Source organism: Polypterus senegalus, chromosome 15 (assembly GCF_016835505.1).
Source record: "Polypterus senegalus isolate Bchr_013 chromosome 15, ASM1683550v1, whole genome shotgun sequence".
In the NCBI taxonomy this organism is placed as follows: Eukaryota; Metazoa; Chordata; class Cladistia; order Polypteriformes; family Polypteridae; genus Polypterus; species Polypterus senegalus.
In genome coordinates, this window is record NC_053168.1 from 73752863 (window position 1) to 73775482 (window position 22620).

Sequence of the window (22620 nt, forward strand, 5' to 3'; positions counted from 1 at the left end):
AGGGAGGCTGCTCTACCAGCCAATGAAGGTTTGCAGCATCGTGATTGCATATGTATGAGGTTGATTAGCATGCTCCATATATGGTTGTTTCAGGGTTGGCAACCAGGCAAGGTTCAAGGCGTATTCAAGTATGCACATTTACAAGATGACTGTGATTTATAAAGGTAAATTGCATACAAATGTGCTTACCCCAAGTTTTATAAATCAGATTTTTTATTTTTGGCATACATATATTTTCACGCTTACAATTACAATTGAGATCCCTGGTCTGGTTGTACAGAAGCAATTACAAAGGTAAAAAAAGAGTTTGGATACATTGTAATAACTACTGAATATGAACGAGGGGAAGTTATTCTCAGACTGTGTAAAGCACTAGTGAGACTACATCTGGAGTACTGTGTGCAGTTCTTGTCTCCACGCTTCAGAAAAAACACAGCAGCACATAAAGCTTTGCAGAAGACAGTAACAAGTTAACTGAAGGGAATTTTCTACTCTGATACTCTTAGAGAATTTAAATCTGTTTTGTCTTGAGCAAAGAAGGCTGAATAAGGACCTAATCCGATTATTTAAAAATTTCAAAGGGATTAAAAAAGTTGATCCAGCAGACTTCTGCTTAATGCATTTAAGCACACTGGTGGAAATTAGGAGACGTTGCTTTTGAAACTGAAGCCACTAAGCACGTTTTCACTCAAAGAGTTTTGGGAATTGAAATAAACTATTGAATCATGAAGCAGAAAACTTGACATTCTTTAAAAAGCATCTGGTACTCTGCTATAAGCTACCAACATGAGCATGACGGACTAAATGGTCTCCTCTCATCTCTCAATATGTTGTGTTCTATTTCCTGTGAAGACTATGTAGGTTCTTCCCATGTCAGTGCAAGTTGTGTGAAGATACTGAGCCATATGTAATAGTTTAATCGATGACTCCTTATTGTCTTGATTCAAGTGTGTGTGTTAGTGTGTGTTGTGATGGACAAGCTAAAGAGAAGACAGCTTTACTGTGTGTGTGGATGTACCAAAGCTATTAAGTATCTCAGCATTGACCCTGAAGTTTTCTGGTTTGGCGCCTGTTTCAGACACCTCTGTTTCATTAACTTTCTGGTTCCTGACGCCTGTCTGGTTTAGCTGATATGTTTCATTGTATGGGTGTATTTTTCCTCAGCTCTGCTCCTGAATTTTTTTTCAATTATGATTTATTGGATTAATGGAACTTCTTTTATTTTACCACCCAGTTGAACTGTGACTATGCATTTAATATGTAATGATATATTGGAGCTGGCCAGTAATATATAAATAATGACTTCCTGATGTTGAGAGGCTTGTGAGGATTCCAAAGAATACTTTAAAATCTTGCTGTGGCAAGAAATGGACAGAGCATTTCGCCAAGATGTTTGCACACAGGCACTGCTCACCATTAAAACTACCATCTGTAAAGATGGGAGAAACAAAGACAATGGGGCACCATCTCAATGATCACGTACAATTGAAAGATTTGAAAAACAAAAAACTTGCAATAATGGCGGTGACGTCTTCTCAGACGCAAGTATAGAACTGGAAACAAGATTAGGTTATATGGTTATGTTTCAGGATAGGCTGGGTCTAGGCGGACCGGTAACGAGTGACGTCAGCAATGGAGTGGCTGTTAATCTCCCATTTTGCAGAGGTTGGTGTACAAAAGGCATTAAGAACACAGCACCAAAGCCCTTCAACAGTCTCTCACGTGCATAACTCTGAGCCTCTCAAATCGTTCTGATACTCGAATCCGTAGAACGACAATCTTGGAAAGTCATTTTTTAATTATGATTTTCAAACCGGCACTTTAACAAACTCCAACATATTACAAAAACTGGTGATGCCTCATGTCTCTGGCAGACAATAAATGTGGATATTTATACAGAGGGCATTATGATGCAGTGCACTTTTCTCGTCCAGTTGGGCTATTTTTGATCATCGTCACCAAGAAGAATTTGACTTTCACAGATTGTGGTTTTTTGAGCTACCTCTAAAAACAAAATGGCCTATTCCCTCCCCCATTTACTTCATATTTTTCATCCCTCTGTCACCCCTTCCACTGCTGTTTGCTCTTGTATATGTTCTTTATCATTGTAAAATCTCCTGGGGAGCCCAACCAACTCCCATCGTGTGAAGGTACAGTATATACCCATTCTATCACTCTGAAATATCTCTGAAGGGGCACCTTCCTCCCTGAGCTGTGATGTAGGTACTGTGGCACGCAGCTGGGGGTGGTACCCAGCCGGGATGCCCAGGAGGACCAGAGTAGGGCTTGTGGCTCCTCCAGACCTCGAGGGGGCGACCGCCCTGATTGCTTTGGGGACCACAGGTAGAGAGCATTGAAGCTCAGCCCTGTAGGAGCCTGTGGTCACCACCAGGGGGCGCCCCAATGCCTACAGACCCCTGGACCTCAGCACTTCCGCCACACCCGGATGTGCTGGGGGGAAGAGGAGCAGGGACACCCGGAGTGCTTCTGGGGACAATGCCAGCACTTCCACCACACAGGGGCGTGTCGGAGGGAGATTGCCGGGAGACACCTGGAGCACATCCAGATGTAGATAAAAGGGGCCACCTCCCTCCATTCGGAGACTGGAGTTGGGAGAGAGAAGGACAAGGTCTGGGAGGAGGCAAAGAGGTGGCCTGAAGAAGAGAAGGCATTGTGTGGTGTTGGCCAGGACTTTGGAGACTTGGGGTTTGTGAGCACTTGAACTGTAAATAATAGTATGTATAATAAACGTGTGTGGGGTGATTACAACGTGTCTGTCTGTCTGTGTCCAGGTCAAGTTCCACAGTACCTAACCCTCTCGGTCTGAAAATGCCTCCCACTTTCGGATGTGGCATTTTGTCTAACTCAGGGATTGGGCTATTTTTAAGCTTTCCTTGGCCTATAAATTTTTTTAAGGACCATGGCAACCCTGGTAAGATGGTGAAGTGGCTTCAAGAAACCAGGATCTTGGGTTTAAATCTTTATGGAGCTTATATGTTCTCCCTTTCTGTTTCTTGGTTTTCCTGAAACATCTCCAAAGACATGAAAGTTAACATGAAGTGATTACTCCAAACTGGCCTTGTGTTAGTGAGTGAGTGTGTGGGGGCCTGCGTGTGTAAATGGACCCTGTCCAGTGATGCCTCCTGCTCTGGCTCTCCTGTGCTTAAACAGATGGGGTAAGTTTGAGAACCTTATGTTATCATTACTGTTGGTCTGTGAAATTTGCGAAAGCATTGTACACAGGGAATAATAATAATATTTTATTCATTATAGCACCTGAATATACTGTGTTTGTGGAATATTTTCTGGAAAGTTGATCATGTAGCTGAGTTAGACAAACTTTTTTTTCCCAGTGCCCCATGATGCTTTGTGAGGGCAGTATGACATCACAGAGCTATAGCAGTCAATATTGGGACAGCACCACCAAGTATATAACACTGATCCTAGTAGTGGGCTAAAAATTACATTACATTTAAACACAAAATACATAGGCAGAAGAAAACTGAATTTACTGAATGTATTTTGTGACTTAAATGTAATGTGTCTTTGTATGAACTTGCATGTGACCTGTGTGCAATACATATGCCTACCACTTTAAGAATATTACCCAGAATGCTGTGCAGCTGTTGCAAACAAGAAGAAATGAAGAATCCACGTGCTTTAGTATTGCGCTTGTTTGGTGGCAGTGGCAGTGCAAAGGTGGTCTGAGAGAAGTGAATACCTTCTATTGAATCTGTGAAGGTCATGCTTTAGTGACTTCATGTTACCTACCCATCTGCCACTGTCTGGAAGAAACGTTACCTTTCTAATATTTAATTCTATAATTTTTTTATCTCATGGAGGCGCAGTGGTTAGCATTGTTGCCTCAAGTCACTTTTGTGCCAAAATAATCGGTCCACCATCATTGGCAGACACTTCCCTAACCTTCAGGGATACTTAAAAGACTGTTGCACCATTATAAACCACTCAAAACTACTTCACTGCCTCCTTCCCCATTGACTTCAATGTATTTGGTGAACACTTCAACGAAGTCAAGATGAAGCAAATTCAGAGGGGTTTGCTAATCACTTGTTATCATAACACAAATAAAGTTCACAAATGAGACACATTTATCTGCTTATGCCCAGTTTAAAATGCCCGCCAACTCTCTACCAATTTGTTTTATTTTTTTATAATCTAATTTCTAAGAGTGTTTTTAAATTATCAACTAATTAAAGGTTAAGCTGTTCTGGAAAGTTTATTCCTTTCTGTATATGAATAATATAAAGTACCTATCACCATCTAAAATTAATAAGAACAACTGGACCTTTTCTCTGATTCCTGTCCTTGGACTGACATACCGTAAATGTCAGTATGCCTGTGCCAGTGAATTCATAGCAGTGTTACAGTGATTTCCCAGTTGCTCTGTAAAATAACTAATAAGGGGGAACGCTCAAAGAACTAAATTTATTGCTACTGAAGCTGAATGTCATTATTCAGTAAAGATAAGTCATCCTGACCATTTCACATTTTTGGCCTTGACCCCAGCACACTTCACTGACTTTAAGCATATTTAAGTTAATTTGCTTCAGGCATCCTTTCTGCAGGTTAAACTTCACAAGGTTTGCCTCTAGTTTTAAATTCAGATTAAAATAACCTCGGCTAATGCAAGCTGTCTGTACTGAGACTGTGACTGTGATCAAAGGCGTGTAATTTTTTTTTTCTTTGCAAAAATTGTAATAATTTACCAGGTAAGAAGAGGAGAGACTTCATTGTTGCCTCTAGTGTCTGAGTGATTTGTCAACCTGCATACATCTTTATACATCATTTCTTACTAGTTACTTACATTATGTCTTTACAGGATTGAGGATTCTTTATTTCGTACAAAACTATATTTGATATAAAGTGTTACGTGATGTTAAAATGTATTGGTTGTGCAACAAATAGATATCATAATATTTTACATTGTGTGAAAAGATATTAGGGAGACAAAAAAAGATTTGGGGTAGCCACCCTGTATTCGTGGAACAGACGCAAAAAATAAGCAATGCAAACATTCAAGAGTTCAAGACAAAAAAGTTTTTATAGGTGGGTCGGAGGAAGTGCTGTCATTGGGCCCAGAACTGTAAGTGATGTCATTGGGGCTCGAACCAGAAGTGATGTCATTGGGCCCAGAGCTGTAAGTGATGTCATTGGGGCAGGAAGCGGACTTGATGTGGACAGGCTCAGGCAGGAATTCCTTCAGGTGGTCTGCAAGAGAAAAAGAGAAAGGGTTAGTACACACTGCCACCACCTGGTTCAGCATGATATTACCATCTTTTGAGCCCATTGGTTGCCTCTGACTCACATGTGTGTGACAATTGACCCAAAATGCTGATGTTGACTTTGTTGAATGTTATATGTTGTATTTTTAAGGTTGTTTCAACTCATACTGTATGGTGATAGACTAGGAGACATGGTGGTAGTGCTGCTGTCTCACAACAAGGAGACCGAGGTTCAAGTCCTCATGCTCTCAATGTGTCCATGTGGGTTATTTCCCACAGTTGAAAGGCACGCTGATTGGGTGAATTTGCATTATTAAATTTGCTCTTGATGTACGAGGGTGAGTCAAAGATTATCCACACTCTGGCTGTAGACTTAATTTCATAATTTTTCAACATAATCTCCTTTCTTTTCAATGCGCTTTGTCCAATAAGTTTTCATGTTCCTTCATTAAAAAGTGTTTTAGGCTGAGTTGCCAGCCACGAATGCACCGCTGTCTTCACCCCTTCATCAGATGTGAGTCTCGTAGGGCTTCTTTCCAAAACCAAGTCTGTCGTGGATTATTGCATAGGCAGAGTCGTGGCTGATTTGCAGATGATTTGCCACATCACCTACTGTTACTCATCTATTCAACAGAATAATTTCATGTGTTGTCATCAGCTCCTTCTTCATGGCTGACAGTTGTGCGACATTCCATGAACTTCTCTATCCATTCATACACACTTCTTTGCAATAAAACACTTTCTCCATACTGTGCACAAAGTCTTCAATAAATATCGGCACCAGGCACACCCTCAGGACAAAAAACAAATCACTGGACGTTGCTCTTCTTTTGTGCAAATCACAATTAGGGCAGCCATTGTTTCTCACACCGCATTTACAAATGATCTGGCTTAACACATTCATGCCTGCACAGCAGTGACTGGTGAGACAGGGACCTCGTATGGAAAGCGCTGATAAGAAATACAGTGCTGCCAACAAAAGTTTTAATATAATCTGAATGCGGATAATTTTTGACTCACCCTTGTATTTGTGTGTTCATCATGTAATGAAGTGGTGTCGTGTCCACTTGTTGTTCCTGGATAAGCAGGTTAAGAAAATGCATGGATGGAGACAGATCTGTGTGAGAAGGTGCTGAAATTGTGTGTATCTTTTCCCTATGATCTGCCCATGCTGGCATGTTGTACACAGCAGAGCAGCTTTTCTGTATGTTACCCTATTCATCAGAATGAATGTAACAAAAGACTCTTTAGAATCATGAAAGCTCAGGCCAGCAATTCGGTAATGTCTAAGAGAGCAAGTGTTCTTGGAAATTTGAGCTTCAACAATAGTGTGTAACAGTTTGCAAAACGTTTCCGAGACTACAGTATTATTGACTATAGGAAATTCATTTATATTTGATATTTAGTTGTTTGAACAGGCCTAAGAGTTCCAGAAATGGTAAAATTGTTTTTTTATCTTTGAGGGCTGAGTTCCAAAACTATTTCATGTGGTTGTATTTACTGTAGAGAGAAGAAACAAAAGGAAGAAGAGGAGCGACTGCAGAAGGAGAAGGAGCTGGAAGCACTTCATCAGGAGGAAAAAAGGCAACGGGAGCGAGAAAAACAAATAATGGAGGAGCAGAATAGGAAATTACAAGAGATCCAGCGAAAGATTTGGGAAGCCAACCAACTGAGAGAAGGTATGAGATCTCTTCTTTATTTTGTGTTTCTCAATTAGTATGGCATTGGGATTAATTGTAAGAACAAACCCTTAATCCCAAAAATGCTCATCAAACTGGAATGTTACAATCATGTACATTTTTCAGTTTTCGATTTACTTCTGTAAATGATCATGTAATGAGCACAGACAGAGCTGCTTCATATTTAATAGTCAGAAAGATCAGTCTTAGTACCAATCAGAAGAGTGGCAGAATAGCACAGATGATAGCATGTCTTACTGCAAGCCATAGGTGTTATTGCAGGGGTACTCAACTCCATTCCTGGAGGTCCGCAGTGGGTGCAGGTTTTCATTCCAACCACCTTCATAATTAGAAGTCAAACTTATCAGATAATCAGAACTTGCCATTTAATTGTATGGCTTGTTACTGGTTTCATTCTTTCAAGATCATTCTTTATCACATTGTAGATTTTTCATTTTCTGACATAACATTATCCATATGTTTTTTGGTCCAGAACAGATTGGTACCTCTTGGTCCTTCCCTTCTCTTTCATTTATTGCAAAACATTTTATTAACACAAATTCTTCATGATGCATTTGCACAGGAAGCACATCAGCTGGAGAATTTCTGGTTCCTTTGTCATTTGCACCTCGTAATTAACTTACGGCTGGGTAAGAAAAAAGGTGACAAATAAAATCTGAAGGCAACTGTTCAAAACTAAAGTAGGCCATTAAGGGTTCTGAATCGTACTAAGTGTGTTAACTAAAACTAAGCCCCAAAAAATATGAGGGGCAGTCAAAAAGTTCCCAGAATTGATATTTAGTGGGAGAGTGAGAGGTCAGATTACGCACACATTGTTATGGAGGGGAGCGTAGCACATCTGTACACCAGTTACAACAGGTCTGGATTGGTTTCAGTGTGTAGTATTGTTTTAATTTCTCTTTGAGTTAGATATGTGCATAGTCTTTTGGCATAATGTCACGGTTCGAACAACATGCTAACATCATGTTCATGTGCAAATTGGGGAAATCTGCTTCAGATATGCTAGCAGCATAAGTCCCCAATTTGCACATTCATTCAGGCCTGTGAATGGTCCAGTGATTGCACATGTGTGATACTATATATATATATATATATATATGTGTGTATATATTGTGGAGGATTGCCAGCTTCTTACTCCGGTCCTCACCCCCAGGCCGCCAGGAGGAGCTCTCCAGACAGCATGATCGTGCCCCGAGTTCCAGCAGGGCCTCATGGACTATGTAGTGTTTATACACAGCCCTGCTGGATACCTTGGGGCCACCGGGAGTCGCTGTAGGGGGGCTCGTGGGCTCTTATGTGCCCTATAACCCGGGAGTACGTCACGGTCACGTCACAGGAAGGAACAACATGCTCCCGGGTTGAAGAAAAGGACTGTTTACCCTGACCCAGAAGGAGTAAGAACTGTGGACTGATTGGGCAGAAACACCTCCGGGTCAAGGTTTATAAAAGGATTGTGGGAGAGAGTGGGGGAGAGTGTCTGGGCGAGAAGGAGAGAGTATTATTTTGTTTATTTAGTTTATGAGTAGTGTGGAGGGTGCTTTGTGCACGTTATCATTTAATAAAGAAGCCTTGGACTTTTATCCGGTGTCTGGAGTGATACCTAAGGATTGAAGACAAGAGCGTCATCTGCAACAATATATATATATATATATATATATATATATATATATATATATATATATATATATATATACATATACATATACATATATATGTACAGTATATACAGGGTGGTCCAGATCTAATTATGTAGATCCAGATCGTCTGGATGACTTTGATTTATGCGGGGATGATTCTAGTTCGGCACAAAGACAATTCTTCATGTCGTCAGTTCGCACACTTCTCGATGGTCCGGGATTTTTCAGCTGATTTTCTATGTAATAAACTTAATAAGTTATAGCATAATGAAAATTGCAAAATTAGATCTGGACCATCCTATACATATATATATATAAGGTGAGACACAAAAATAATCGGATTAGTAAAAAAAAAATAGTTATTGATGAATTACTGCATTCTAAACATTGTCACCTTCTATATACTCCCCCTCCCGATCTCTACATCACTCCATACGTATCTTCCATTGATTGAAACAATGCTGGAAGTCTTCTTGCTGGAGGCTCTTCAACAGGTTTGCCATTTTTGTCTGCACTTCATCCATAGAAGAAAAATGTGTTCCTTTCAGGTTACTTTTGATTTTCAGGACCAAGTAAAAATCACAGGGAGCTAAATCGGGCAAATAGTAAGGATGATTGAGGACAGGAATGTTTTTGTCAGTCAAAAACTGCATTACGGAAAAAGCATTGTGCGCGGGAGCGCTGTCTTGATGAAGCACCCACCCCCTGACCTCGGTGTTTAATGTCTTCCACATTTTCTTGACCTTCCTTGAAATGTTTGTGTGACTCAAAAACTTGTGTGTCAGACAAATTGTTATCACACTACACTGTTTTTATCATTACATTCATTTCTGTGGCCATTTTTTTTCAATTTTGCAAGAAATTTGTTGTTGATTCGCTCTTCGATTTTTTTCACCCGACATTATTGCGGCAACTCATATAGCGATTGTTGTGCAAATACTTACTGGGCTATTCACAGGATATACCTAGCTGGTCAGCAGTTTCAGGGGGCGTGTAGGAGTGGATATACTTTTATGATTCGCATCCGGCCAACCTCCAAACGGTTTTCCAGGAAAGCCCCAAGCCCAGTCCGGTTATATTTATACTAGCAGAATACCCGCGCTTCATAGCGGAGAAGTAGTGTGTTAAAGAAGTTATGAAAAAGAAAAGGAAACATTTTAAAAATAACGTAACATGATTGTCAATGTAATTTGTCACTGTTATGAGTGTTTCTGTCATATATATATATATATATACACACACACATAAACATATATACATATACATATATACATATAAACATATCTACATATACACATATCTACACATACACATATCTATATATATACATATTCACATCTACATATATATACATATATACATACATACATACATACAGATAAATATACATATATATACACACATACACATACTGTACATATATATATATACGCATACATACATACACACACACACACATTAGCCCGGGCGTGAGGAGGGCTTGTGCCTCCTCCAGACCGTGAGTGGGCGTCCGTCCTGGTTCTGTTGGGAGCCACGGGTCGAGGGCATGGAAGCCCTACCCTGTAGGGGCCCGTGGCCACCGCCAGGCGGCGCCCCAATGCCGGTTTACCCCGTGTGGTCTTTGGCCGGGGATGGAGCCCGGCCGGGACGCCTTGGAGGACCAGAGGAGGGTGTGTGCCTCCTCCAGACCGAGTGGGGGCGGACGTCCTGGTTATGCAGGGGGCCTCGGGTAGGGGGCTTTGAAGTCCAGCCCTGTAGGGACCCGTGGCCACCGCCAGGCGGCGCCCCAGTGCCTGTTTTTCCCGGGAGCCCGGCACTTCCGCCACACCAGGAAGTGCCGGGGGGAAGACAACCGGGGAGACACGGACGGCTTCCAAGTGCGGTGTGGCCACCGCTAAGTGCCGGGGAGCAGCTGGAACCCGTCCGGGTTCCCATAAAAGGGGCCGCCTCCCTCCAGTCGGTGGTGGATGTCGGGAGGTAGCAGGACTGAACTGAAGAGAGAGGACGGGAGGTGGCCAGGAAGGCACAAAGACTGTGGGCCCTGGACTTTGGGGGATTCAGTGCAAGAGGCACTGGGGCTTGTGAGTGTGCACTGGACTTTTATATTGTAAATAGTGTAAATAAACAGTGTGTGGGTTGAAAATATGTTGTCCGTCTGTGTGTGTCCGGGCCAGCGTTCACAGTACACAGACACATATATACATATATATATACAGATCTACATATATATACATATCTACATATATACACACACAAATATATATACATATCCACATATATATATATATATATATACACACTGTGGTCCCCGGCCGGGACGCCCTGGAGGACCGGAGGAGGGCTTGTGCCTCCTCCAGACCGCGAGGGCGTCTGTCCTGGTTATGTTGGGGGCCTCGGGTGAAGGGCTTGGAAGCCCAGCCCTGTTGGGACCCGTGGCCACCGCCAGGTGGCGCCCCGGTGCCAGAATATCCTGTGTGGTACGGACGGGACACCCAGGAGGACCGGAGGAGGGCTTGTGCCTCCTCCAGACCATGAGAGGGCATCCGCCCTGGTTATGTTGGGGGCCTCGGGTAAAGGGCTTGGAAGCCCAGCCCTTTAGGGACCCGTGGCCACCGCCAGGCGGCACCCCGGTGCCTGGATATCCCTGGAGTCCAGCACTACCGCCACACCAGGAAGTGCTGGGGGGAAGACGACGGGGACACCCGGACGGCTTCGGGGCGCAGCCGGCACTTCCGCCACACTGGGGCGTGTCTGCGGAGGAGTGCCGGGAAGCAGCTGGAGCCCATCCGGGTTCCTATTTAAGGGGCCGCCTCCCTCCAGTCAGAGGTGGATGTCAGGTGGAAGAGAACAGAGCTGGAGAGAGGACGGGAGGCGGCCAGGAAGGCATAAGGACTGTGAGGCCTGGACATTGGGGGAATTGGTGCAAGAGGCACTGGGGATTGCACGGTAAATTGTAAATAGTGTAAATAAAGAATGTGTGGTGAGAAACAACGATGTCCGTCTCCCTGTGTCCGTGTTCAAGTTCACAACATATATATGCATATCTACATATATATATATATATATACACATACATACATACATATATATATACTGTATATAGCAAAATCCCCACGCTTCGCAGCGACGAAGAACTGCTTTTAAATTTTTATTAAGAAAAAAAGAAAACCTTTTTAAACTGAGGGAAAATATGCCAATAACTATCTGTTAAGGATCTCTTTGTATACCACGTTGTCAGTTCAGCAGTCTGGTTGTAATATGACCAAGCTATGCACTGATATTACTTTTGAGAATGCAACATATAGTTTTGTCCAGGAGGAAAGCAATGTTGCCTCAAATCAATAGCAACTTTTTGTAGGGTGTGTCCCTGAGACTTATTAATTGTCAACACGAAGCAGAGCCTTACTGGAAATTTGAGGCATTTCAATTGAAATGGGAGATCAGAGGGTATAACGGTGATGCCAGGAATACATTCAGAGTGTGGCGCTCTGCTGGTTTTTTGTGTAGTTGCCCTCACACAGCTTCTCCGCTGTTTTATAAACGAAGACATATAAAGCTATCATTTTTCCTTGCTTTGCCAAGGAAGCTGCCTTTTTATTTAATCCACGGGTTCTCCACTGTTTTATTGTTCGTTTATTACGATTATTATAGTTCTCTTTATATATCACGTTGTCAGTTCAGCACTCTGGTTGTAATATGACGAAGCTGCCCGAGGTCACTTTTGAGAATGCAAGTATAGTTGTCCAGGAGAAAAGCAATCTTGCCTGAAATCAATGGCATGCTTTTGTAGGGTCTGTCCCTGTGACTTATTACTTGTCATCGCGCAGCAGAGACTTACTGGAGGCATCTGAATTGAAATGGGAGATCAGAGGGTGTAATGGGGATGCGAGGAATACATTGAGTGTGGTGAAACTCTAGAGACAGCGTGTGTACAGTGATCATTCGCTATATCGCGCTTCGACTTTCGCAGCTTCACTCCATCGCGGATTTTAAATGTAAGCACATCTAAATATATATCACGGATTTTTCGCTGGTTCGCGGATTTCTGCGGGCAATGGGTCTTTTGATTTATGGTACATGCTTCCTCAGTTTATTTGCCCAGTTGATTTCATACAAGGGATGCTATTGGCAGATGGCTGAGAAACTACCCAATCAGAGCACATATTACATATTAAATAAAACTCCTCAATGATATACGGTATGCTTCCCGCGGGCTGCTTCACACACTTAAAAGCTCTAACAGCCCATATTGATTTTTCATTGTTTGCTTTTCATTGTTTGCTCACTCTTTCTGAGAAATACAGGCAGATACTTATCCATCATGCAGTACCATCAGGGAGGCGTATGATTGGCCCCATTATCTGCTCCTGATGGAGGGTTGTGAGCAGAGGGGCTGTCTGCACAGTGGCTGTTTGCTTAGAAGATACGGACGCGCCTGTAAAAAAATGCTTCACATCCATCCCTTCATTGCGCCGCTTTATCGTGGTGCTTGCATACTTAAAAGCGCAACAGCCCTATTGATTTTTGCTTGTTTACTTTTCTCTCTCTCTGACATTCTCTGCTTCTGACGCGCACCTTGAAGAGGAAGATATTGTTGCATTCTTTTAATTGTGAGAAAGAACTGTCATCTCTGTCTTGTCAATGGAGCACAGTTTAAACTTTTTACTAAAGGGTGTTATTTCACGTCTAGAGGGCTCTAATAATGTTAAAAAACGTATTTAGAAGGTTGTAAACAGGTTTTCAATGCTCTAACTGCGAAAATATTAGATTTATAAATAAAGAATCCTACTTGGAAATTCATTTATCTGTCTGGAGCGGATCAGCCGCTATAAACGAGGGTTTACTGTATAACTGTGCGGAGAATATTTATAAACAGAGTGGGAGAGTTTCTAAGAGCTTAAAATATATAAAAATTAACCATACAAACATATGGTTTCTACTTCGCGGATTTTCACCGAACGAGGAGGGATTACTGTATTAACTTGTGGATTTTTCTGTGAGTATTTGGTGGCAGCGTGACGAAGTTGCTTCCACAAGACCGCGTTAGCTGTGGAGCTCAACTCGTAGCATATTGTTTTCCTACCTTGTCAATTGTGTAATGCGTTTTTTGAACAGGTTTGATGCATGGAAGTGATCACTCGTACTGCGTTCACTCAGTTCACTGTTGCATACGATACGAGAGCGTACAGGTGCAGTTTTTCTCAGAAAGGCGTTTATTTCCGAACCACCAATCCCGCCACACGCTCAACCTCTCACCCCAAACACTTTACGGCCAACAAGAATACACTGTCGTAAAATGTACATATTGCAGACATAACATTTCCCCCCTCCCCCACCAAATACAGTGACTCCCAGAAAAACATAACATAAGGCTCGAACTTTCAGAAGTAATTGAAATAGTACAGAAGTATTTTTTTTTCTTTTTGTGTGCTTCTTCCAAAACCCAAAGGTCATTCTAAAGTCTGCTTAACTGTGAAAATCAGTAAGGAAATCTTTGAATCTGGCTGGCCGAGTTCTGACGCCTTCAGGTCTGGAGATGGTTTCAGTCAGAGGTTGTAACACCTCAGGATCCACATTCTGCATAGGGACCAATGATCCTGCAGTTGAATCGAGCCACTCTGGTGTAAAACCTGAAGAGTCACAGCTTGGCACTGGTGGTGCAGGTACCTTGCGGAGGCGGCTTGCATGCCATCGGGAATCATCAGCCAGACAAAATGTGGCAGGTCCTAGTTGGCTTATTACTTGTAAAGGAGAAGACCAAAAAGATTTCAACTTATGTTCTCGATGTGGCCTCCACACCCTGACCCAATCTGATACAATTATGTCTGGCATTTTAACCCTGCGTGACCTGTCAAAATGTTGCTTCATTTTATTCTGGCTTTTGTACACCCTGTTGTGTGTATGCATTGCAGTGGGCAAAGCTGGTTGGGCACGCAGACGATCCAGTGGAAGCTGAAGTTCACGACCAATCATAAGAGCTGCAGGTGAACTGCCTGTAGTTGAGTGCTGTGTAGCTCTGTAGTGAAGAAGTGTCTGGAGAAGTGCAGAGAGAAATGTGCATCCATCTGCCAAATGTGCTCTAATGCCATTTTTTAAAGTTTTATTTAGACGCTCTACCCCCCCATTGGCCTGAGGGTGGTAGAATGCTGTGCGGTGGTGGCGAATTCCTTTACTCATCAAAAAGCTTGTAAATTCAACAGAAGTGAATTGTGGACCATTATCTGTTGAAACAGCCACTGGCAACCCCCAGCGAGCAAACATGGACTCCAAAAACTCGATCACAGCTCTGGTTGTAACTGATCCAACTGAGGCTACTTCTGGCCACTTAGAGTGTAAGTCATATGCCACAATAAGAAAACGCTGATGATGTGGAACACCATGTAACTCACCGCAGATGTCTAGCTGTATGTGTTCCCAAGGCTTAACAGGCCACTGAACTGGCTGCAAGAAGGCAAGCAGGGCATTCCTTGACCAGAGCTTCAATATCAGCATCAATCCCTGGCCACCACACAAGGTTGCGACATCGTTGCTTAACACGGACAATACCCAAATGGCCCTCATGTGCCATAGCCAGGACTCGTGCCTGGAGAGAGCTTGGAACTACTGTGCAGAGACCACGAGCAACACAGCTTTCATTCCAGCAAGTGAGTTCATCCTTGACACGATGGAATGGCATCACCTCAGCCGGTACTTGAGTAGGCCACCCTTGCCTGATAAAAGTACGAAGCTGAGTGAGCACAGGGTCTTGCTCTGAGGCCTGCTGCAGCTCCTGGAGTGACACCGTGGCCTCTAGAGGTGTGTGAAGAAGCTGAACAAGTTCAGGCTCAGCAGAATCAGGGCAGGGAGTCATGACTGGAGGAGCTGAGAACCGAGACAGTAGGTCAGCCACCACATTGTGGCCGGGAGTATACTGGAGTTTAAAATTGTACTGCTGGAGACGCTCTGACCAGCGGTGCAGTCTTAGTGGCCTGTGACCAGAACCAGATATAGAAAGCAGTGCAGTGAGAGCTTGGTGGTCAGTTCTGAGTGTAAATGCACGGCCATACAGATACATGTGCCACCGTTCGCAAGCCCAGATACATGCCAGTGCTTCTCGCTCACTAACTGAGTATTTCTGTTCACCTGGGCTAAGAGCTCTAGAAGCAAATGCCACAGGTTTCTCAGTTCCCTCCTGAATCTGAGACAGTACAGCCCCAAGAGCAGCTCCAGATGCATCACATGTGACTAAGGTGGGACTATTGAGGTCAAAGTGTGCCAGCACAGGCGGTGAAACAAGCTGAGCCTTTAGTAACTGAAAAGCCTCTGTGCAGGCTGGAGTCCATGCCCAGGGAGCATCTTTCTTCAAAAGTTGACGTAAGGGTGCAGTAGTGGAGGAGTATTGCGGCAGAAAACGTAGATAGTATGCAGTCATACCCAAAAATGAAGCAACCTGTGCTACTGATGTGGGCTCTGGAATTCTCTGAATTGCCTCTGTGTTAGACTGGAGTGGGGTTAAACCATCTGCAGATAGTTGGAAACCCACAAATTCAATTTAAGGTGCAGAAAATACACATTTATCACCATTAAGAGTGAGATTATGCCTGGCCAGAGCTGAAAACACTCTTTTGAGACGCTCATCATGGGTAGAGGTTGTGGGACCATGCACAACTATATCATCAAGATAAATGACAACCCCTGGAATCCCTGCCAAGATGGTTGACATTATCTTCTGAAAGCAACTCGGGCCTGAACTGAGTCCAAATGGCATTCTAGTATATCAGAAAACCCCAATGTGAGTGACAAATGCAGTCAGGTCTCGACTGCTGGGGTGGAGTGGCACCTGCAGATATCCTTGACGGAGATCTAACTTTGTAAACAAACGAGATCCATAAAATTGTGTAGTTAGCTCCTCTAAAGTTGGCAGAGGGTATTTGTCAGGAATGATTGCCTTGTTTACTGCTCTTAGATCGACACAGACTCGTAGTTCCCCTGACTTTTTTTTTGCAACAACCAAATTGGAAATCCATGGGGCAGCATTAACAGGTTCTATAATCCCAGCCTCTAGGAGGCGTTGCAGTTCAGCAGATACCCGTCACGAAAAGCCAGTGGGATGCGGCGTGGTGGCTGGATGACAGGAGGCACAGTGAGATCTAGCAAAGGCTGGTGATGAAAGGCAGAGAGACAGCCAAGTCCATCAAAAGTGATGGCCACTTCTGTTGCCAAGGGAGCAGACATTAAGAATTACAGATCCACTAGTGTCAACAAGGGTAAAACCAAGGCTGTTAAAAAGATCCAGGCCTAAGAGGTTGGCACCATGGCGGGAGACATGAAATGTGAATTGCGGAAGAAACTTAGAACCATAGCGTACTGACAGCTCAACTGAACCCACAATGTCAATCTTAGAGCTGGCATAGCCACAAAGAGTGGTGACTGGAGCAGATAGCTGGAGATCTGGGAAAAACTTCTTCTTAGTCTTTAGATTTAACAGAGACACTGTTGCCCCAGTATCTAGCAAAAGCGGAAGACATATGTTGTCTAGTTCTACTGTGCAGGTTTTAAAAGATGTATGCCTAGATGTCACATTATGAATTGTCACAGGCTTTGACGATGCCGGAGGGAACGGCAAACTTTGCGAAGTGATTGGCCTTCTTGCAGCGCTGGCATATCTGACCCCTGGCAGGGCAGCTCTGCGCTCTCATGGAGTGTGATTTAGAGCCACAATTTCCGCAAAACGCTGGGGTCTTGGGGAAGCTGTCGTGTAAGCTGCACACTGGGATCCTCGTTGCAGTTGTCCGAGTCTTCTGTGCATTGCAGTGCTTGAGCCGCGTCTCCTGTCACTGCTGAGGAAGCAGGAGATGTGTCGAGTTTGGCGGCGAACTCCGCGGCAGACTCGATCTGAAATGCAATGTGGATTGCCCGTAATAGACTTAAATCATCTGATTCTAGCAAGAGCTTTTCGCGGACTTTTGGATTGTTCGTGTTCTCAGCCAATTGATCCCTAATAAATTCATCTTGCATGTCTCCGAACTTGCATAAACTGGCTAAACCCCTTAAGTTGGCCACGTATTGGTGAACCGATTCACCTGCCTGCTGTCGTCGTTTACGAAAAAGAATTCGGAGAATAACACTTTGCGAGCAGGAGAAGTGCGTCTCCAGGAGAGTCACAGCAGCTGAGTATGTGGCTGCGTTCCCCAAAGTCTTAAACACTCGCTGTCCCTCCGTTCCCAGACAGTGTAGGAGCAAAGCTCTTTTGCGCGCATCACTTACATTTTGCAAGTCAAGAGCCAGGAGGTAAGTTTCAAAAGACTCCAGCCATCGGGACCAAGGCACTGGGGGCTCTCCAGGCAGGGAAAGAAAGGGAGATGGTGGTGGAAGTGAAAATTCAGCCATCCTCGTTGCCAAAATGTTGCATACGATACGAGAGCGTACAGGTGCAGTTTTTCTCAGAAAGGCGTTTATTTCCGAACCACCAATCCCGCCACACGCTCAACCTCTCACCCCAAACACTTTACGGCCAACAAGAATACACTGTCGTAAAATGTACATATTGCAGACATAACATTCACGTGAGTTGCTCTCTTGTGTGATGTTGCGATGTCCACGGCTTTATTTAATGTTACCTAAGACCCAGCACTTAAAAGTTTCTCGCTACAGCAATTTTAACTCCGTTACAAAGTGATCCAAAGTCTTGTTTATACCTTGTGTCTTCTCATTAAACTTGTATCTCACGAATAAAATATTCGCCGTTTTTCTTCAGCACTCTTTGGGAGCTCTTCCTTCTTTTCTACGTACTGCAGTCACAGTCAGTTCACGTGATTACATGGGAGGCGTGATGATGTCACACGCAGCTCCGCCCCCAACAGCCATCGAGCTAACGTCCATTACAGTATATGGAGAAAAATAGGTTCCAGTTATGACCATTACGCATAGAATTTCGAAATGAAACCTGACCAACTTTTGTAAGTAAGCTGTAAGGAATGAGCCTGACAAATTTCAGCCTTCTACCCACACGGGAACTCGGAGAATTAGTGATGAGTCAGTGAGTCAGTCAGTCAGTCAGTGAGTCAGTGAGGGCTTTGCCTTTTATTAGTATAGATATAATAAGGTGGGCGGCGTGGTGGTGCAGTGGGTAGCGCTGCTGCCTCGCAGTTAGGAGACCTGGGTTCATTTCCTGGGTCCTCCCTGCATGGAGTTTGCTTGTTCTCCGCATGTCTGTGTAGATTTCCACCAGGTGCTCCGATTTCCTCCCACAGTCCAAAGACATGCAGGTTAGGTGCATTGGCAATTCTAAATTGTCCCTAGTGTGTGTGTTTGGTGTGTGGGTGTGTGTGTGTGTGTGCATGTCCTGCAGTGGGCTGGCACCCTGCCCAGGGTTTGTTTCCTGCCTTGCTTTGTGTTGGCTGGGATTGGTTCCAGCAGACCCTTGTGACCCTGTAGTTAGGATGTAGCGGGTTGGATAATGGATGGATGGATATAATAAGGTTTCCAAACTCTTCTGGGACTCCCCTCAAAGGGACAACATGCCGAAGAGCATCCCAAAGCGCAATTGCCATGTCTGTGGAACACAGACTCCGGGAAAATAAATCTGATCCAACCGCATTTGCACCATAAGTGCCTGTCATCCATGGGTGATGCAAGGAATGTTACAAATGCAGGGAACAGTACTACTTGGCCACTAAACTGGCCACAACCCTGCCTGATTGCTGTGTCCATGTATAGGAGAGTGGTAAATCCCGCTACAATAAATAACTGTGCTGTTCCTGTTTCAAGCGGAATAAAAGCTGGTTTTGCTAAAGTACTGAGACTCAGCCCTCGTATCCAGCGCTGAATGAGTGTAGTCACCAACACTTCTATACAACGTGTAACTCTTATTCCCGCGTTATTCGTTGGAGTGTAGCAGACCGTTAAACATGACAGCTCCATTGTCGATCTGCACCAAGGAGGAAATGAAGGTAGTGATTCGCTTTTTGTTTGCAGAAGGTGTTAAACCTGCGGACATTATTCGTCGAATGCAAGCATAGTATGGTGACAACTGTTTATCGTGAAGCAAGATCTACGAATGGATAGAGCGCTTCAAATAGGGAAGAACTTCTTTATGTGATGAAGAGAAAGATCGGGCAGGCCATCAACGTCAACCACTGAGGACAATGTGATAGTCGTTGATTGCAAAATTGGTTGCAGATTGGGAAAAGTGCATTGAAGTCCAGGGAGGTTATGTAGAAAAATAAGGTATGTTTCGCATTTCTATCATTAGAATAAATGCCCCTTTTCTCAAATACCCCCCTCGTATATTAAAAAGAGACAGAACAAATGAAAAAGGTTTGGGGTGACACCACAACCCCATATACTATAAATGAAAAATAATAAACGCTTTTCAGGAAAAATTAATGCCTCTTAGGACATGAGTCTCAGAATAGACTGACAAGGATGAAGACACTTCCTGTTAAGTGCAGGGCAGGCAGGAAGAGGTGGATCCAGGGGGACGGACACTGGAAGTGATGTCAGAGGTGGTTGGGCTGTCAGTCATTCAGTCTTTATTTATTTATTTATTTATTTTTATTTTATTGAAATCACACAACATCCCATCCAAATAGATCAATTTTACAAAAATAGGATTGAAAACAAATCAACCCCCACCCCAGTCATCCAGTCTTTAGATGGAAGAAGAGAACAAGCATTAGTATAGATCGCCACCCTGTGCATTGGAATTGCATTACCATCACCAAAGCCTTTAAGCTGTCCCCAAGGTACACCTGGGTGAAAATATATAAATGAAATATAAAATGAATAAATATTTAAATATATAAAATGAATGGAACTGTTTTATAACATATATACCCTGATACAAAATTCAACCAACAAAGCATGTTTTAAAACAGTCACTAATACTGATAAATAATATAATGGACAAAATGCTGGCAGATTATGAATGTACTGATTTATGTAAAATGCTGAGTGAAAACATGGCACTGTTCTAAGAAAACAAAGACTAGTGTGAACTCACAGTTCTGAAACACAAGAATTAGCAGTTAATTAGGTTTGTGAGGGCAGTTAAATGTAACTGTTTTCAGTTGGCTGGCCTACTACATGTCGTTTTCAAAGCATGCAGATAACCGTCCAGGTTACAGTGTTGAAGGTGAAAGTGGACATCTTGCATGAAGATGCAAAATCAATCTATAGAAGAGTAGGGAATAAAAATATCATAAGAGCATTGAGCTTTGCTAGTTCGCTGATTTTTATAGTGCTTGATTTAGAAACATTTGTTGCAGAAGACAGGAAGTCCCTCCTCCAAAGGACAATGTTATCAATCACTACACACCATTCATTATAGAGAATAGCGATAACATTCCATAAATACATATGCTTCTATATATACATGCAAAGAGAGTGACTTAACAACACATAAAGATGAGATATAACAAAACGCACATTTATGTATAATAAGTCAGCATTACTAGCGCCACTATGTATTCATATGCTGAACATCTTCATTTCCCCATTTGTTTTTGCATGCGTATTTAATTTGAATGTGCTAATTTTGACGACAATTTGTATTCAGTTTCTATTCTAAGTACTCATCAGTGTTTTTGTCATTATTCACTTTTTGTCAGACCATATTAAAATTGTTTTGTAAACTGGTTACTGGAGAAGACAGAATCAGTGGTCAGGATGCCACATTCACAGCTGAGCCATCTAGCTTCTAAAGTTAATCATGGTGGATCACTCTTATAGAGTTTTTTTTTTTGCAGGTAGCAGAGAGTTCTTCATTTAATCTGCATGTCCTTGGACAGTGCTTCCCGATTCATTTTACCCTCCCACCCCCTGTGACGAACGAGGCTGATTTCGCACCCCCTTGGTTTGAGAAGAAGTATGAAAAATATGAGGTTAACGAAGAAAAACAGATCACTAGTTGAAGCTTTATAAATAATGGATACTTTATTCTCCATCAATAATTGTTTTGATAAAGCCATACTCAGTGTAATCCTCCTTCCATTTTCTAATTTTTTCGCGACTAGCCATGATTAAATGAACGGTAAAAAAGTAAGAGCGAAGTGACGATGACTTATTGAGGCAGGCAGGCGAGAGCACAATAGCACGCGGGTTTGATGTAGTGTGCGTTAAGTCGATCTAAAATGCGCGATCAGATTAGAAAACATATATCTTTTTAAGTTCTATTTAAATTTTAAATATAAGTAAGTTTTATTTAGTCAACAGAAATATCTTTGGTAGGAATGTAAGTTGAATTTAGTCTTTAAATTTCTATGGTGAAGAAAAATGTATGCAATGATGACTAAATTTAACTTACATTACTACCAAAGATATTTCTGTTGACTAAATAAAACTTACTTATATTTAAAATTTAAATAGAACTTGAACAGATACGATAGTTCATAATACCCACGCAGCACTAAGTGCGCGTAAGAGCGGGAGTCATCCGTTTTAACAAGCAGCATATTGCACTGATACGATATAGCCTGCCCATTTAATTATTTAGGAACGGATAGATAAATTAAGATTTTGTACAAATAATGTTTTTCATTTTTCTTCATCGATGGATTCTGGCACCCCCAGCAACAGTTGCACGCACCCACACCTCCAATCTGGAAGCGCTGTCCTAGGAGATGGGATGTGAGGGCTTTGCTTCAAACCACTTGCAGGTCTTTCCCACAGCCTGTGATGCAAAGTATAACCCTTGGTTGCAGAAATCCTATGATTGTTTTACCAGTTCTAGCGACTCACCTTGGATAACTTGATTGATTTTTGATTTGTTATACTTTATTAATTCCCAAGGGGAAATTGTCTTTTTGCATGATCTTTGGGGATCAGAGCACAGGGTCAGCCATTGTACAGCACCCCGGAGCAATTTTCAGGTAAGAGGACATTGCTCAAGGGCCCAACGGAGGAACATCTCATCTGGCAGTAACAAGATTTGAACCAGCAGCTTCCAGATACTATCGTAGATCGTTACCCTCAGAGCCACCACTCCGCCTATACGCACCAAGCCAAATGTAAGATAACCGTTATAATAGTCAAAAATCTCAAAAAATCTACCTTAAAGGT

At 42.9% G+C, this 22620-nt stretch overlaps 1 protein-coding gene across 3 annotated transcripts in view; it reads left to right on the forward strand.

Annotated features, from left to right (window-relative positions):
- The window catches only part of LOC120515667 (trichohyalin-like), a 974785-nt gene that overhangs the window by 914922 nt on the left and 37243 nt on the right, over nt 1-22620 (forward strand). For all 3 annotated transcript variants that reach the window (XM_039736884.1, XM_039736886.1, XM_039736885.1), the window contains one exon: nt 6750-6922. In XM_039736884.1, coding sequence (XP_039592818.1) covers nt 6750-6922 — 173 coding nt within the window. The remainder of the gene's footprint in view (nt 1-6749; nt 6923-22620) is intronic.